The sequence below is a fragment of the Phyllostomus discolor genome, chromosome 6, assembly GCF_004126475.2.
Source record: "Phyllostomus discolor isolate MPI-MPIP mPhyDis1 chromosome 6, mPhyDis1.pri.v3, whole genome shotgun sequence".
Lineage (NCBI taxonomy): Eukaryota > Metazoa > Chordata > Mammalia > Chiroptera > Phyllostomidae > Phyllostomus > Phyllostomus discolor.
The window spans coordinates 122,950,182-122,968,539 of NC_040908.2; the positions used below are offsets into that span (position 1 = coordinate 122,950,182).

The 18,358-nt window shown below is 43.6% G+C and overlaps 2 protein-coding genes across 8 annotated transcripts; one reads left to right on the forward strand and one right to left on the reverse strand.

Moving 5' to 3' along the window:
• The first annotated feature begins 735 nt into the window (after window positions 1–735).
• On the forward strand, window positions 736–6,193 carry LOC114498875 (olfactory receptor 52I2-like). The gene is made up of 2 exons (XM_036028920.1): window positions 736–980; window positions 3,987–6,193. Coding segments are annotated over exons 1-2 (984 nt in total). The 5' UTR covers window positions 736–978; the 3' UTR covers window positions 4,969–6,193.
• Window positions 6,194–7,124: 931 nt separating this feature from the next.
• TRIM68 (tripartite motif containing 68) lies at window positions 7,125–18,050 on the reverse strand. Of its 7 annotated transcripts, none has more exons than XR_004903900.1 (8): window positions 17,960–18,033; window positions 14,965–15,447; window positions 13,188–13,283; window positions 12,079–12,336; window positions 11,692–11,714; window positions 11,024–11,124; window positions 10,282–10,893; window positions 8,549–10,220 (listed from the first exon to the last, which is right to left on the reverse strand). XR_004903900.1 is itself a non-coding variant. In XM_036028916.1 (8 exons), exons 3-8 carry the CDS (start codon window positions 15,388–15,390, stop codon window positions 10,343–10,345), a joined length of 1,455 nt encoding a protein of 484 aa, XP_035884809.1. In that variant the 5' UTR covers window positions 15,391–15,447; window positions 16,192–16,268; window positions 17,972–18,016; the 3' UTR covers window positions 8,549–10,342. The 7 variants fall into 7 exon arrangements, 6 of the variants coding, with proteins under 6 accessions (XP_028371616.1, XP_035884809.1, XP_035884810.1 ...); XM_036028916.1 differs by adding an exon at window positions 16,192–16,268 and having other exon boundaries at window positions 8,549–10,893; window positions 17,972–18,016; XM_036028917.1 differs by adding an exon at window positions 16,192–16,268 and having other exon boundaries at window positions 8,549–10,893; window positions 17,960–17,976.
• Window positions 18,051–18,358: the final 308 nt, after the last annotated feature.

Below are 18,358 nucleotides of genomic sequence, written 5' to 3' on the forward strand. Positions count from 1 at the left end.
TAAAATATGGACCATGAACTTTATTTATTTTCAGTCTCTTACAAGTACCCTGCACTCTACCTTCTCTGGTTTATTTTCTGTTTGGAAAATATTTTGTCTTTTCATATCTTTGTGCTGATGTCCTTGCCCTTCCCCCACTTTGAAAAGCTTATTCACCTTGATTCCCTTACACTCTATTTCCCTTCTTTGTTCATACAGGTCTTTATAACAGAGAATCAGTATTGAAATAGTGAAGCCCACCATAAGTCCTTAGGCAGTACTTTGGAACTGGATTGAACAGTGAAGTGGACTTTGACAGATTAAGTATGCTATCTGTGTGAAGAGTTCTATTACAATAAAGAAATGAATTATGATTGCTAGAATTTGAATCCTGACTCTGGCTTACTAGCTTTGTGACCTTCTCTGCCTTTCAGTTTCATCTATAAAATGAAGAAGTAATAATGGCAGCTACTTTAGAGGGATGAGAAAATTAAATGAGATCATTTTTGAATAGTATTTAGGCAGGGTGCTTGACACATAGCAAGCTTTCACAAATCTAACTAATCTTGGGCCTATTGTTTTCTCTTCAGGATGCACTCTATATTCTTCTCATTCTTAGGTATCCTCTGAGGACTTGAAGAAACAAAGACTCTTTATCCACTAAGCATCTGCCCCCTCCTGCAATCTGGAAAACCCTAGGGGTCAGAGCACAGAGAAAAGCCAGTCTCTGGAGGTGTTACAGTGTTTGGCTGCTGGGCAGAGGCTAAGGGGAGCTGGGGTGTCCAGGGAAAACGCAGGATGATAGAGGATCTAAAGGGGCAGTTCCCAGTGGGAGGTCTTTGAAAGTGACAATACTCCTTACCACGACTCTGTGCTGTTCATCTTTGATCTTATGCTGTTCTTTCAGTTCCTCCTGAAGGGTCCTGTTTAAACCTCCAATCTTTTGAGTGAAAGACATGTGGACACATCAGAGGAAGTTGAACAGAGAAAACTCCAGAGATGTGGGTAACTGACCAGGGGATTAGGGATTGGGCTGATGGAGTCTGAAAGCCAGGGTCACCCTAGAAAGAAGGATATAAGCCCTCTACTCCACTATAAAGGCCTGGTCAGGTCTGGTGGGTACTTCTGATGCCAAGATCACCTTCTGGAAATGATGAGAGGATGGGGGGAAGGGAGAGAGCAGGGAACACATGACTACATTGGTTCAAAGCTGAGAGAAAGGGGTAAGTTCAACCACAGTATGATGCAGAGACAGAAGAAACAGAGCAGGAGGGCTTACCGGGTGCAGCTGTATTTGGCTGTAGAGGGGAGGCATAAGGTTATCATAAACAAAGGCTATATCGAATGAGTTATGCATGACTGCCTTTACCTTAAATTTTTTAAAATTTGGATTGTGTATTTCCTATCCTTTTAATAGGAATGAAAATGCTAACATATCCTGACTTTATTCCTTGGAGTTAAGTGGCTTTTCTAAGTTTTTCTTTAGTGATTGGCCCTCCGGGTCTTTATGTGAATGTGACCTCAGGGCTGAATGCGGAGGCAGGTTCTGGGTTGGCAATGTCTTAAGAGAGCTCTTGACCAGAGCTTTCTGAAGACCACCTTAACAACCAGGAAGCAACTGTGTCTGTATCTTGATCTGCATAGTGGCCTTGTGAGCGTGTACATGTGTTCACTTTATAAAAACATTATCAAGCCAAATGCCCAAGATTTGTGCCTTTTACAGTATGAATGTTATAGTTCAATCAAAAAGGCAGAAAATTAAGGAGTAGGCAGTAATAGTAAATGTTTTGGGAAGGTCAGGTAAAATAAAAAATGAAAATAAATCACTGGATTGGCAACAGGTCATTGATGGAGATCATTGTTGATCTTAGCAAGAAAATTTTCAGTAGCAATATATCGAAAAGTGAAATTAAGAAAAAAAAGACTAACCAAGCCAAATGTCCCATCATTTAAAAAGACTAATAAAATATACAAACCGTAGGCATTACTAATTAAGAAGAAAGAGAAATGAGGAAAACAAAACCCTCAAGGGAATGAAAAATCTGACCAGCTACATGTTGTCAGGATGGAGAGTGGAGGGATGTGCAGTGTACAACTGGGGCCTTCAAAAGAGGGGCATTATACAGGGCAGCCAGCCAGGAGAAGGCAATCCTGGATCAGAGGCAATTTGTGCGAGCAGGTATTCTGGTTCCTCAGGCTCTTCTTCAGCTCCTTAAGTCGTGATGCTCAACACTGAGTTTGTGGCATCCAGAAAATACACAGAAATCTTATTTTTGATAACCTGGTAGCTCTTCACTTCTGTTCTCTGTCAGAAAGCTTTCCCTTGTCTTCTCATGGTCTATCACTGAAGATGTCTCACCCAGTGACCATACACAGCAAGGTTCTTTTAATCTGACCTAAAGCAGAGCTTATTATTTTATTTAGTCTGTTGCAGTATAAGGCATTTCTTACATTTAGGGTTTGTTGGTGGTGGTGGTTTGCCTGGTTCAATAAAGGCCACAGCTTGCAATTATAGCTCCAAAATTTTAAAGATAAAGCTTCATTGTCATTTGGAATGTCATGGTAGCTTATCATGAAGAGACAGTTATCTATATTGAAGAGCCATAAAAACATATTTGGGGGTTCATCTATGAGGGGGTACTCCCCAAAAGGAATTTTTTAATAAAAAAATGTGTGTTCTAATATGTTAAACTTGTCACCTTCAAAGTACTCTCCCTTTGAAGCACCTATTGACATTTTTTTCCGCCACTCAAAATGGTTTTGATGCCTTTTAGTACTTCTATTGTTTTTTGTTTCACCTCTCCCACATTGGCAAATGTTTCCCTTTCAGGATTTTTTTTTTCGTCCTGGGAAACAAACAAAAAAAGTAGCTGGGGATGAGATCAGGTGAATAGGGAAGGTGGGGCATGGAGGTCATACCATTTTTGGTCAAAAACTGCTGAACACAGTGTGGTTTGGGTAGGTGTGCTCATAAGTTAGCCATCATGAAATGGGCAAAGCGTTCATTGAAAGAGTCTTCAAAAAAAAAAATTCGCTGAAGGTGAATACATCCTCTTAAAACAACACAAACTGGAACACTGATACAGATGGATTCCTAGGACACTCACCTAGTGGGGTTAGCCTGTATGACAAGGGGCCTGCCCTCCAGAAGATAAGTCTGTTTTTTTTGTCTCCCTTGTGTAAATAGCCCTATGTTTTATTTGCAGCTATTTAATCTATTAGTTGAAACTAGCTCAACAGGCAATCCAGGCTGAAATAAAGAAAAGGTAGGGATTATACATACTTCCAGACAGTTTACTATGAAAAATAATGTTGGTCTCTAATGACCTTATTTTTGTAAATCTATTGATCCCTCTCTTCAACCAGAAGGGTGCTTCATTCATCTTTTGTCTAGCGCTATACTGGGGATACAAAATATGAAATGTTTAATATCAGGAAGTTCACTGTGTCACTCAAGAAATATTGAATATTAGGATCTGAATGTACAAAGAAAAAAACTCTTTCCTCTGATTTCTTTCTTTCTTTCACTCATTCATTCACTCAACTGTTTGCTATAATGAGCACACACATCTTCTTTTAATGGACTTGTGCACCACAGCTATGCATCACAGATTTGGTAAAAGGTGTAAACCCATGACCAAGACACACATGACTGAGTACAATAAAGTCATTAAGTAGAATATTTGAATGGTTAATTTAGGTCCCTCAGAGGTCAGCATTGAGAGATTCCATGAAAGCTCAGAAAGTACCAAATTTAGCTTTGATATGGGGTCAGGGAGGAGATAGAGCTGACACTTCCAAAGGAGGTGTTCTCATAAGATGATCTTTGAACAATGAATAAGGAGGCAAAGAATAATGAGGAGGATGGAAGATGGAGAAGGACAACTGTCAGATGTCAGTTTTTTTGGTCCTGAGCTGAAAGTATCACCAGGTTCTCCTAACACCAGAACTGGGAATTAGTCTCACAGGATTACCTCCTTTTCTTACATCATCTTATGCCTTAACAGGAAAGCAATCTCATCTGCGATGCTGAGGCTACCATACAACCACACAGTGGAAACTTCTGCCACCTTCTTCCTTGTGGGTATCCCAGGTTTGCAGTCTCCACATCTTTGGCTGGCTATCTCACTGAGTGCCATGTATACCATAGCCCTGTTAGGAAACATCCTCATAGTGATTGTAATCTTGATGGATTCCACTCTACAAGAGCCCATGTACTGCTTCCTGTGTGTTCTGGCTCTCATGGACATTGTCATGGCATCCTCTGTAGTGCCCAAGATGGTGAGCATCTTCTCCTCAGGAGGCAGCTCCATCAGCTTTATTGCTTGTTTCACTCAGATGTACTTTGTCCATGTAGCCACAGCTATGGAGACAGGGCTCCTGCTGGTCATGGCTTTTGATCGCTATGTAGCCATTTGTAAGCCCCTACACTACAAGAGGATTCTCACACCTCAAGTGATGCTGGGAATGAGTGTGACCATCATGATCAGAGCTATCATATTCATGACTCCATTAAGTTGGATGGTGAGTCATCTACCTTTCTGTGGCTCCAACATAGTTCTCCATTCCTACTGTGAGCACATAGCTGTGGCCAAGCTGGCATGTGCAGACCCCATGCCCAGTGGTCTCTACAGTTTGATTGGTTCTTCCATTATTGTGGGCTCTGATGTGGCCTTCATTGCTGCTTCTTATTACCTGATTCTCCGGGCAGTCTTTGGTCTCTCCTCAAAGAATGCTCAGTTAAAAGCATTAAGCACATGTTGCTCCCACGTGGGGGTTATGGCTCTCTACTACCTACCTGGGATGGCATCCATCTATGTGGCCTGGCTAGGGCAGGACGTAGTGCCTTTGCACACCCAAGTGCTGCTAGCTGACTTATACCTGCTCATCCCACCTGCTTTAAACCCCATTATTTATGGTCTGAGGACCAAACAGATTCGGGAGCGAATATGGAGCTTGCTGATGCACTCTCTGACCAGCCTATTTTAAATATGTCTTAGATCTGTGGAGCTGGTTTGGTTCATGAGGTGCCATAGGAGTTCTAAGAGGAAGCTATAAAGAATATCCTCACAGTACTTCAATTTCTAGCAAGAATGTGAATAAAAATGGTTTTCTGACATTTTAAAAATGATTTTAACCAACTAGTATCTGAATGAAAGATAAGTTTGAGCAGAGAATAGAGATTAGGGGCTTTTCTTTCCTTAGCTTCTGACTCATATTTCCAACTTAATATCTTACCAGTCCCTCTGCAAAAGAAACCAACTGTTTGGCCTGCCCACACCTGGCTGATTTTATGAGAATTGTTCATTTCCTCATGTGCTTATATGGAAGCAGCCATTAATATATGACTGCCTTCTGGCCCTTTGATAACTCTATTTAGCTTGGGTCACATGCTCACACCTGAACCAGAGTCCTTCTCCAATCAAATGAATTCGTTTGTGATGTAAATTTTGGATCACTGATGGCAGCCATTTCGTAACACATGAACTTGGAAAGAGAAATCTGTTCCATAGCAAGAGAAGCAGATTAGTAAAATGGGATGAAGAAACAGAGTTTCTGGTTCTGTTTCCAATTCATTTTGGGTACCTTGATATGCCTCTATTAAGTGTGGTAAGATACCTCTATATCCTTTTACTATGTCCCCTATTGTTAAGCTAGTTGGAATAAGTGTACTAATCACCAGCTTTTTGTTTTTAAGCAACAGAGGCTGGGGCAACATGAGTTCTGTTTTGGACACCTTTCGCTTTTCTTCCTAGTCCTTTTACTTAACTGTAAGACATGAAGGAGAGGAATCAAATACAACATATTTCTTCTTTTGAACACCTCTAAAAAGGTGTGTGCTGGGATGAAAAGGTTAATAGAGAACAATATTGTTAATGAAGCTGAAATGTCACCAGATTTTTGTTTTTCTTATTTTGTCTCCTTACAGAAGTCTTAAGTGAATGATCAGTATACACTAAAATAAAATTTCATATGTAAGAGATACATATATTTGACTCTGGTATGTTTGAAAAATCTTAATAAATGATAATTCCCTAATAGTATTGATAACAAGACACTGTATCTGAGTTACAATATCTCCTTTCTACTGATGGAAGAAACCATGATAATTTATAGAGAGTATGGCAAATCAAATAAAATAAGGAAAGCACATAATGTTAAGATCAACATGTACATACTTAAAGAATAAACTCAATAGATTTTTCTTTAAAACAATTTTTATTTATTGATTTTAGAGAGAGAAGGGAGGGGGAAGAGAGGGACAGAGAGGAAGAGAGAGAAAGGGACAGGGAGAGAGGAAGAAAAAATCTTGCTTTGTTGTTCCACTTATTTATGCATTCATTGGTTGTTTCTTGTAATTTTGTATGTGCCCTGACTGGGGAGTGAACCCACAATCTTGGCGTATCGGGATGATGCTCTAACCAAGACAGCTAGCTGGCCAGGGCTACACAATTGATTTCTAATTCCATAATTTAGGAGGTAGTTTTAGGCACTATGAGAACTATAGTCCTGTAATTATCATTCATGGGATAATTCTTCCAAACAGATCTGCTGCATCCATAGCTTTTGCTAACAATGGACTTGTTTATGTACTAGAATATATTGTTTCTGAATACCAGTGGGGCAGAAGTCACCCTCTGAAAATCTGATAATGCATTGAATGTACACAGTAGTAAAAAGAAATTCTCTTGCAACCCCATAACATAAAAACAAATCAAGATGAGGTGGTTAAGCATATTTGATAAGATTTCTATTTTGAAAAGTCACACTACTCTTTCTTAATAAGCAAACCTTAGAACTGACTATATTTGATGGGAAGCAACAAAGGCATAGTCCAGCTTGCATCCAAACCAGAAATTTCTTTACAGCATTTTCATTAGAAACCTATCCTGTCTGCTTTGTTTCATTCACGTCAGTATTCCCTAAAACTAGCTGGAACCCACTGTTGGTACTCAAATATTTAGTGGACTGGTTCCTTTCCATGGCCAACCTCAAACAAAAAGTCCTGTTTTTTCCCCAATACATTCAGATACAACCCCTGCCCCATCACATGAAGCAATGTGTGCTCATTCAGCCAGAGCCTGCGGTCCACAGTAGGCACTCAGTGTTTGCTTTTAAGACATTAGAATCAATTCTGCTTGAATAAAAAAAAAGGCAGACGAAATTTCCTGTGGGTGAAACCAAGGACTGCCTTCTGTCTCTTCCTTTTGCAAGACTCAAGCATTTCACCCTTTTAGTAATCTATCCCTTAGGGCTCAGGCACTGCACTCCTTGGTTTCTCTGCTAGTGAAACAGAAATATGCAAAGCTTGTTCCTGACTCCTTCCTTGTAGTGAATAATCACATCAAGTTGGAGGTGCTCTGGTGGTCATTTCAGGAAATGTGCAGGCACCCTATTCTCTACCCTACCTGCCTCTTCCCATGCAGTGGTCCGTATGGATAGTTGTCCATCAAATTAATTTTTGAACAGGATTATAATTATAATCTAGCCTTTCATGCCCCTTTAAGGCAAGGAGAACTTACTTTTGTTTTGATTCTAGGAATGAGATTGAAAATTCCTTCACTTATTTATCAATGTGTGCACACACAAATGCACATAGTGCTAGACTGGGGGTACAATGGTGAACCAGATGAGTAAGGTCTTGTCTTCATGGGGTTCTTATAGTATACATAAGTACCCTAAAAAGAGTTTTCATATACTTAAGAACTTTAACCTTCTTGTCTGGTCTTAAAAATCAGAAAACATGAAATAAACGATATGACATCATTTAACCTTATAATTCTTCTAACCAGCAATCATAGTTCCCAAATCAGCATACAAATGGGGGAAAAAAAACTCCAACAACCAAAGCCCCTAAATAGTATATTATAAATGAAGCCATTCCACTCCTTAATTCATTCTGGGTTTGAAGGAATTTATCACCTAATAATCTTTTCTCTGAACCTTCCAAGGATTACCCTAAGAAAACCATAGGAAAGAACAATATTGATTTGTCCCAAGCCTCTTTTGCCAACTGTCTGAAGACAGATAATGGGAAGCACTTCCTAAAGAACCTATTCCTCAAGTCTATACACAATCCCCCAAGCGCTCAACCCTCCACATTGCTACCTGGCTACCTGCATCTTACCCACCTGGACCACTTTGTGTGTTCCTCCCACTCAAAGGCAGTCTCTCTACTGTAGGTCAACTTAGCCCTTTGCTGAGATCAGGCCTGTGACTTACTAGTCCATTCCCCTTCTACTGCTAATGCTTAAGAAGTGACTTGGAAGCATGGTAGGTAGAATGAGTTTATTTCTCCATTTTGGCCTGTTTTATTCCCTTAATTTTTTTTTATCCTCACCTGAGGATATGTTTAGAGAGAGGAAGGGGATGGGAAGAGAAAGAGAAACATGGATTGGTTGCCTCCCATATGTTACCCAACTGGGAATCAAACCCGCAACCTACGTATGTGCCCTAACTGGGAATTGAACCCACAATGTTTTGGTGGTGTATGGGACACTCCAACAACTGAACACCCAGCCGGGGCTCCTCCTTCACATGTTAATGACCAATACAATCAAATTATAAAGACAATTTTTGCTATTATTTATTATGGGAATTACTTTGCTTCTGTCCATACATCACCCAGTATCTTCATTGCTGCTCAATCCTACCCAAACAGTCACTACCTTCATGTCTAAACTACATCAGAGGTGGTGTCAAACAGTCATTGTGACAATCTGTGAGGCACATACTGTAGCCTCTCACAACAGGCAAAGCCATTAACTCTCACATGCTAGCTTTGCACTTTGTTTCCAGAGTTATTCCCACATCATACTCTTAAGGCCTGCAGCAAATTATTTTTGCCACACACAGCATCACTTTTAGGTCAACAGCACAGATATATGGTCTTAATTTCTCTTTCATTATAACATATGGCTCCACAACTGGCTTCTCGTGCCTAGTTCTGTTCTTTTCCCTACATTTCCTTTCCCCATAGATTTAGAGAAGACAAAGGCAGGGGAGAACGTTAGGTAGTTACCAGAACCATGTGGATTCCCTTGGTGACACCAAAAGAGCCAAACTTTGGCTTAACTAGTTTGTGGGTGAGTGAGCCTTCCTTCCTGTGTATTTTTTTCTTTTAAAAATTATTTCCACTACCCTGCAGTCACCCTGCAGTGGAAAAATTATTTCCACTTCTCCAACTCTAGTGCAGAGAAGACAAATATACAAGAAAATAGATTCACAATATGTTACTGGGACCCACAGTATGCCCCTGGTATGGCCACGTTCCGTCTAAAGGGCCCTCGACTGTCAGGACAGGCCCTGAGACACATAGGCCCTGCTGCAAGATGCTGGCTGAGAAGGAGAGATAGGAAGGCTACACAGGCAATATCCATGGCATGCCTTCCTCTGTCCCTGAGCAAGGAACACAAGTTTGGGATGGATCTGAGATCCTTACAACAACCCTGTGAGGTAGGAGAGTATGCAGCCCCTCTACCCATTTCTCCATGTAGGACAAAACATCTTCCAAACAAGTGGGAAGTTTCAGACCCAAATGTAATGAATGACATGCAGACATGTGACCTGAGAAGTGAGTCTGTCAATCTTTCTTTACAATCTTCTTGCAACAGCTTTGTGAGAAAAAACTTGCTCTATTAAGGCCATTTCAGTTTTCTAACCCATAAAATGAAAATTAAAACACGGCTCACAGGTTTTCTGATCCTGTCACTCAGAGAGAAGGGCAGGACAAGGACACAGGTTTCCTCAGAGTCTGGCACACAGTGGTGTGTCCAGCTCGTGCTCAGAGAGGGAGGACCACTGGGGCAGTCTGGGCAATCTGCACTGCGTTTCTATGCTTTACACGTCGGAGAGCTGGGGTCAAACACTCGCTCATTTGCAGCAAACCACAGGAGAGGTCTCCTTCAATGGGCTTTAGCACGATGGCCAGGTCTGGATATGAGCAGTATTCTGGCTTGTTGGTGAACCCTATCCAACAGGTTTCCAGAAGGTTGGATCTACTTCATTATCCTTACTGACTTAATTATGGCAATAACAGGGACTGAAAAAGAGGGGCCAGAGCTACGGAAAGGAGAAGTCGTCATTGTTAGAGCCACTCTGACCCCACTCTGATCCTCACCATTGGCCCTCTCATGCTTCCTTCACAGGGAACAATGCTCATTTGACTAAGCCTCACCTCTTTCACATGAGCGGTTTAGTGAAAGACTCTAGCCCAGGAACAGCAGGCCCCTGGGCAAGGCAGAGGAATCCCCAGATTCTAGGCTCATTTCAATTGAAGGGGACCCTCAGCAGGGGCAGGGCCCTCCAAGATCCCTGTGGCCCAGGTGAAATTCTGAGGCCTCTGGCTGGGATGGTGGCTCTCTTAGTCCTCCCTGTCCAGGGAGCAGATGGCCAGAGGAGCAGTGTTGTTGGCACCAATGCTATAGCAAGGACTGAAATAGGGCAGAAGGCGCCCAGGGAAGGGATAGTGGGGAAAAGTAAAAATGTGGGAGCCGTTGTCAGTCACATTGTAGAAGGAGATGTCATGGGCCTCATAATCCAGGAAGACGCCCACCCGTCGGGGAGGGACTGGCAAGGACAGGAGTGGGTATTCGTCGGTGCCTGCCCGGTACTCATTGCCCTTCCTTAGCCTTATCACCCAGAATCCATAGTGGGGGGATAAATAGACCACTTCCTTCCGGTCCACATCTTCCTTACACACTCCTAGGCCCCATTCAGACCTGTCTCCCACCTCTACCTCCCAGTAGTGCTGGCCTGAGGAGATGCACTGGCTTCCCAGGACGATATTATAGCGGTAGAATCTCTCGGGATTGTCGGGCAGTTTCTGCTTGGTGTCTCCATAGCGTACGCATTTTCTGTCCTCAGACACGATGAGGCGCGAATAAGCAGTGTCTGGATCAAGACGCACATCAGCTAGGGAAAAGGATCCTGGTTGGTGACACTGGTACAGAGTGAGGGGGCACCCAGAGGGCACTGAACCACTTTATTTCTCTGGGAAGGGTTCCTCCCACTGCCCATCACAGCCTCCCCCAGCATTCATTACCTGCATATGTCTTCAGCATCTCTCTTAGCCCCGGCACACAGCAAACCGTTTTCAGCTCCAGGGAGACTGGTTCTGGCCGCTGCAGGTTCCAAGAGTTGCTCCTAGTGGAGGAGAGTTAAGCCTTGAGACAAGAAGTCTTAGTTCTGCCACATGGACCTTCCCTTAGTACAGGGAAAAGGGGCTTGGCAGGGAGGTGTCCCTCTCCTGCATCACCAGGCTAAGCAGAGATGTGATGCTTATTCAACTGAGATGAACCGTTTGTGGCACAGGGAGAACATCTGTGTACCAGTGCTATGAGTAGGGTTAGATGTGCACCTGATGTGGGGAGAGGAACAGGTGTGCCAGAGGAGAAAGGCTATGCTGAAGAGCTTAGAACACTAATGGTTGCATCTGCAGGGTTTTTCCCTCCTTGGGAGATCTATTGGAAAACATATTTTATAACTTTTCTGAAATCCTTACTGGTAATACTTGAAATGAATCTTACCAAACACAAAGAAGAAAAGAGAAACATGAACAAACCTTCTTTGGCCAATACAAGGGAAGAGGAAGAACATTATGGAGCAGCCCCTGCTTTTCTACAGTACTAGCTCTCTGTTACTCTTCCACTTCTGGCCAGGCCCCACTATCCCTCCCAGGTTTGCCTAGGGGCTCCAAGGATGGGAACATACCTGTTTAAGACTTCCCGAATACCCTGGAAGGAGAAAAAAATGAAGCACATGAGTATGTGCTGCTCCTGGGAGGGATCAGATGGACGATGAACTCTGGGAGGGGGTTTCTCTAAGGGCAGGAAAGGTGGTGAACAAGGCTGGAGAGAAGGTATGCAGAGGTGGAGGGTAGAATCCTTCAGGAAGGGAGCAGAGCAGGCTGAGCTGGACTGGCCGACTCTAGGCTCCATCTCAACTCTCTAGCTAAAGGGAAAGGGCTGGTACGATGCCAGAGTTGCCTGGACACTGCCCCATCTATGTGCCTACAATGGGCCGAGTTGGACAACCAACCAAGGGTAGAAGAGCAGGCATTAGTGGGAATGGGAGTAGATGGTTATGAGAGCCAATCACCTGCAGCATCCATCGGACAGGCCTCTGAGACCTCTCTTCAAGCTCTGCGATCAGCCTGCACAGGACCCGGCTCTGCTGGATGAGTGCGTCGTGATTCAACTCCAGTTTCTGTCTGGTCTCCCTCTCCTCCTGCTCCACGCTGGCTAGAGCTGTGGCTGCCTCTATGTCCAGCTGCCGACCTGGTGGCTTTTTCTTTAGTAATCGCTGATACTTCTCAAACTCCCACATGATACTCTGCTTTCGGGTTTCTACCTGCATCTGCACAGCCAAGATCAGAAGCACTGATATTGTTCGTGTAAGAGCCACCTGGGACTGAGGACACCTGGGTGTGTGCATACACACACACTCTGGAATGTTTCAGTACCAACTTTGTGCCAGATACTATAGAGGCCAAGACAAAGGATGCTATTTTTCCTACCTTTTTGTCCCCATACCCTTCTCTGCATGCTCCTGGGTCCCTATTCCTTATTCTTATTGACTCCAGTAGGGCCCAGGACATTATCTTGGCACTATATGCTCTGCTTCCTATTTTCTGAATAATATATCCTATTCTCATAATAACAACCAGAGCATTACACTTAAGCCTTTAAGGTACTGTGACAGCTACAGTGTTAGATTCATTTGCTTCTTTCTGGCATTATATCAGTTCAATATGTTGTTTTTGACTGGTTCAGGTTGTCTTCTGTTGATTTAAAGTTATGGTAGTTTGGTAGTTATGGTCCTCAAATTTATTTGAGGGGACTTTCCAGGATTTTAATAACTTAACTTTTAGTAAGTATGCTCTAACTGGGGAAAGTGAAATAGAAACTACGTTTTACTAAGCATTACACAAGTTGTACCACCGTGAACTGACATATAAGTGAGGTGTATATAAGGACATATGAGGACATTAGGCCAGAGGTTACCCCTATATCACAGACAGGAATCTGGGATGAGAAGTACACGGCCCACCTATGGCTGCACACCTGGCAGAGAAAGCTGGTATGAACATTCCTGGCTCTCTGACCTCAAACTCCACATTCTGTTTCACAGAGATGAGGAAGCTACCATAAGCCAGCTCCAGAACACTACTGGGACCACCCAAACTCCTTCCCCAGGTGGCAACCTGCCTTCCAGGTGGCAGTTCGTTTCCTCTCACCAACTTCCAGCTTCCAGGCCTCTTCTTGCTCTTTCCTCAGATGTTCCAGAGCCTCGTGGAGTTTCCACTGGAAGAGATTAAAACCTCATGAGGTCACCCCGGGTAGCTGGGTTGCTAATGAGGCTCCCTAGCACTGGTAGGTAATGGGAAAAGAAGTGTCCCTCAGGTGATGAGCCAGAATGAATGGCAGGAGAAAAGGGATGCCAAAGAGGGAATGGATTCCTGCCCACATGACATTCAAAGTAGCTTTTGATTTGAGAATCATGTCAACTCCCAGAGTCTCTAAGTTTCTGTAGAAGAAAAGGACTGTTTCCAGGCTTGCCAGAAAACCACCTTGGCCTATCCATACTTCTTTTTATCCTTACCTGCTAAGTTATCCCATGGCCTCCTAAAACCTTCATATTCCAAGTGCTGTCCAAGTGGGCTGGCAGAATCAGTACCATCTGGGAACTTGTTGGAAATGTGGAGTCTCAAGCCCTACCCCATGCCTCCTGAGTTAGAATCTGAATTTTAGGAAGAATTTTGGGTAGTTCAAATGCCATTCGAGGTGAGAAGCACTATCCTAGAACACCAGTGTAAAAATTATTCCTGGAAAAGCATAAAGTATTCTGATGATAATATTAACCATTTTGTTAAAGAGTTACCAAGTGCCCCACATGGCTTATGTACTAAACATACATTCAATACTCACAATCCCTTGAGACTGGTATTATTCCCATTGTACAGATTAAGAAAACTGAGGCTTAGAGAGAGTCATATTCAAAGTCATTCAGCTAGTCAGTGCTTTGGGCTGGGATTTAACACTGCTGTACAACTCCTGTGCCTATGTGATACTGCCTCCCTATTCTAATGGCTCTCAAAACAAAATGACTAAGTTAATACTTTAAATTTTTTAGAAATTCTTCTCACATAGAAAAAATAGCCAATTCTGAGGATTTGTCTTATACTCTTACCTTCTAATTCCAACTTCTGGAAAGAGAATTAAGACTAGTATTGTATCACTGGATCACAGAGTCATTACTTAATTCTAGTAAAGATATGCCAGCATGGACAACTGAGGAAAGTATAAGCAACTGGAAGTTGATGACGGTAGCTATACAAAAGGGGTAGCAGGTGTGTCAGAGATGACGCTCCTCTTCCCCCACAAAGGCAGGCTTGCTAGCGGAGAAGGAATACTGGCCCAAGAGCAAGAAGACCTGATTCATTTCCTTTGATCTTCCTTTAGCTAACTTTTGACTAACTTAACCTAAAGTCAATCCTAAATGACTCGGCCATAGTCTCTTCCAGCTCTAAAACCAGTTACCATGATCTCAAACCTCTAAGCCTCAGTTCTGTCTATAAAAATAAGGCAGTTAAAGTGACTCATACAATATCAAATGACTATGGCATTGCTAGGAGTCCGCAGGTGTTGATGGGTACAGCCTTGACTACCTCTTACACAAATTCATCCAAGGCACCAAGAACCCCAGGTAGACCAGACTGGTCTTCAAAATCCCAGTAAGGAGGCATCTTTGGGTAAGGCATTAATCCACTTTGGGACTGGGGATGGAGTTGGAAGTGGGAGGGAAGGAGGTCAAAGGAGATCATAAATGTAAGGAGAGATGTGACTCACTATATCAGATCCCAAGGTTCTATGGGCATGAGGACCTTTTCATTTTACCTCGGGGGCTTCTGATCAAGTCCTTAATTTAGAGACAGCCAAGTGAGGAGCAGGGGAGAGATTGGGGTAGGCAGCCTCTGTCTCCCACCTTATACTCCCAGGCGACATCCTCCATGGGCACGACACTGTGGGCCTCATGCTCAGGGGACCGGCTGCAGGCCTCACATGTGATCAGGCCATCCTCTTTGCAGAACATCTTTAGCTGTTCCCCGTGGAGCTCACACACATTACCCTTCAGACCCATTCCTGGGTGCAGCCCTAGCAGACGGACTTTTTCTACCACACTGGCCAGCTGCCAGTTGGGCCTCAGGTTCCGGGGCTGGACAGGAGCCCGGCAGAGGGGACATGTGTAGCCCCAGTTCTGGGATTCCCCTGGAACCTCCCAGAGTCCGGAGAGGCAACCGTGGCAGAAGCTGTGGCCACAGTCAATGCTCACAGGCTCCCTCAGGTAGGTCATGCAGATGGGACAGGCCACTTCTTCCACCACGGCTTCTACCAATGCTGCAGGATCCATGGTTCCTTTTCACAGACTCCTCAGAACATGAACAAAACCAGGCAGAGGTAATAAAGGCTGAGAAGAAAAGAAAAACAAATGAGAGGAAAAGGTAACAGAGGAGCAGGGGGATCAGTAAAAGGGAAAATTAATGAGTGGAAAAAAACAAGTTTCTCCTTTTGATCCTTCATTGACCCTGTTTAATAAGCACTGGGCTTCCCAACTGAAGTTCTGACTGGGTCACATTACTCACATCACAAAGGGACATTTGGGGTTGCCAAAGCAAGTTGGGAGTTCTGTTTTTATTCATTTGGTCACCTCTGACCCTCCTCTGGGTTTGCCCACTCCACCTGAATCATGCTCTCCAAATCAGCATTATTTCTCTTGAACTTGGATAAGGTCACACAAAATGTGATGCTTCACTATCTAAAATAAGGCCAGAAATACCCCCAGTCTCAGTCTGTGGTATGTTTACGTGTATACTTATACCCCTCAAGGGGCAAAATGGTAATATGCCAGAAACCCATTGCCTATGTGCTTAATTGGTTTTCTTGCATTGCACACTCAAGTGTTAAGTAGAAGAGAACAAGCAATCCTTTCCCCACACCCTGTAAAGCCCTGCTCCTTATCCAGCACCAGCTTTCACTGAGATGCTAACACTCCTCAGCCTTCAGTGATATGTTGGAAGCAGAGATGAAACAATACCCCTTGGCAGATAAAAACAAAGGTCATCTGATGTTAATCAAACCTATAGGATGAAACCATTACCTTAACAAGAAAACTGAGATTTTTGCCGGGGCCATATGTGTGTTTGGAACTTACATGGCCAATGGCAGGCTCTTGGCACAGTTGGCAATGTTTACTTGTTCACTTTGCAAGTTTGTGTTAGTAGCTGGAGTCTGTAAAGGGAAGAGGCATCTTGGACTTAGTGCTGCATCCGTACTACCTGCCTGAAATGTAGTTATTGCTGAAAAAATATTCCTCAAATAAATAAACCAGTTAGACATAGGAAGTAGTTCCTATATTCAAAATGCTTTTATAATTTGTTAAGATAATTGAGAACATATATTAATAACAGTAAGCACCCCTCGAACTCTTATGCTATATACCAGGCACTATTTTCACAGCCTTAAGTAGAAACCATTATTCTGCTGTTCTCATTTTACAGATACTTGGTCCTGGGCCCCGCCATTCTATCTTGGGCAAATTACTAACCTCTCCAGCTTCAACTTCTAATAAAAATTCAAGAGAGACAGAAACTACTGTGATTTCGAGTATTCCAATAAGTGTTCCTGGAGGAAATGAAGCAATAAGTAGATTTTGCAGGACTCGCTGTAAAAGGCTAGCAGGAGGCCCAGCCGGCCTCCTGCTTTCCCCAGCTCCCAGTATCATTACCAAACTGTGGGATCCAGTATCCTAACACCTAGTTTTATGAAATCACTAACTCAAGGGCCTATCCTGGTTCCTGAGCACCCAATTCAATAGGAAGCTCTTGTTCTTCATCTTTGAAACAGTGTCTGTGTCCAGTTAAGCAAAGAGAGAAACTTCCACACTTTCCTGGAAACCCCACACCTGTTTATTCTACCCCACCTGGCTTCCTGCTGTTCTCCCAGCTTTAAATGACTTCTCCATGATTCTCTGTTAACATCATTTGACATGTATGCATTTATTTATTGTCTTATTTCCTACACTAGAAGTTTCATGAGAATAGTGACATCATCAATTTTGTTCACTACTGTATCTCCAAATCCAAGAACAGTGCCTCCAATATTTTTGAATATATGAGAATTAAATGTAACTGTTGAGGTACAGCTGATTGTAGGTTGCAGGTAGAAGAAGTGTCAATATCCTCATGTAACACAGAGGGGCACCAAGAGCTACCACCTAAGGCTGACAGGAAACAGGTTGAAATCTATGATTGAAAGCTACAAAGATCAACAAAAGAATAAAAACGGAAATAAAAAATTGGTGGTAGTAGGGAAGTGAGATAAATCTTAAAATGACAAATCAAGAAATACGGTGTAAGCATATTATTTAGATTTAATAGGGTGATAAAAACACCTAAACATGAAAATTTTAAAAGCGGTGGCCTCCGCAAAATGGATTTAGGGGTGGGTAGGTATCGGTCTTAGACAAAAAACCTGTTTCAGAGTGCTCTTTTTTATTATGCATAAACTACTTCGACAAAACTTTAATTAGTAAACATTTAATTGCTTCCAAATTGCCTTTCGCAGGGTGGGGAGTCAGTCTAGGAAAGACATTTATTTGAAGGGGCGGAGCTTGTTAAAGACTCGCGAGGAGGGACCAGAGTGGGCAAAGTCGGGAGAGTGGGGAGTGGAAGCGGTGATCTCCGGTTTGGGAGCAGAGGGGGATGGTGACCTTCTGGCCACTGGGCAGGAGGCAGGGCCCCAGGGCAGCGGGTGGGTGGGTGGCCGAGACGACTCTGCAGGACCTTTGACTTCCGAAGAGGCATGGCTGTCTACCCACGTCTCTCCTTCGCCCGGTCTAGTGCCCACAGGCGAAAGCCAAAGGTGTATGTACTAGGGCCCTACTGCCAAGTGTCCAAAGAGTCAGAAGCGGCTATTCTTACCACAGCACTTACCACCGCCCGGAGAAGGTCCCAGCAGCGGCCCGCTCCTCAGCCTCCGGCTGCGCTCTCAGGCCCCGCCCACAAGGCCAAAGCCAATGAGCGGCGGGCAGGGTTCTGAGCACCAGCGGCATCTTTATGGGAACAGCTAATCACAGACAGGGATGAGGAAAACCCTAGCCAATCAGGGCAGGGACTCTGCACACCTCTCGGTTTCCCGGTGTTTTTTTCTCCGCTGTGTTGATTTTTCTGGCCAGTTCTGCAGCTCAGAGTCGCTCACAGCAGTATAAGGGCCAAAGAATCAGTTCTGGACACGGTGAAGGGTGGGGCTCCCGTGTGAGACCGCTGAGGCTCTGCTTTAGTAGAGGCCCAGCTGGCTCTGCGTCCAAGGAACCATTTACG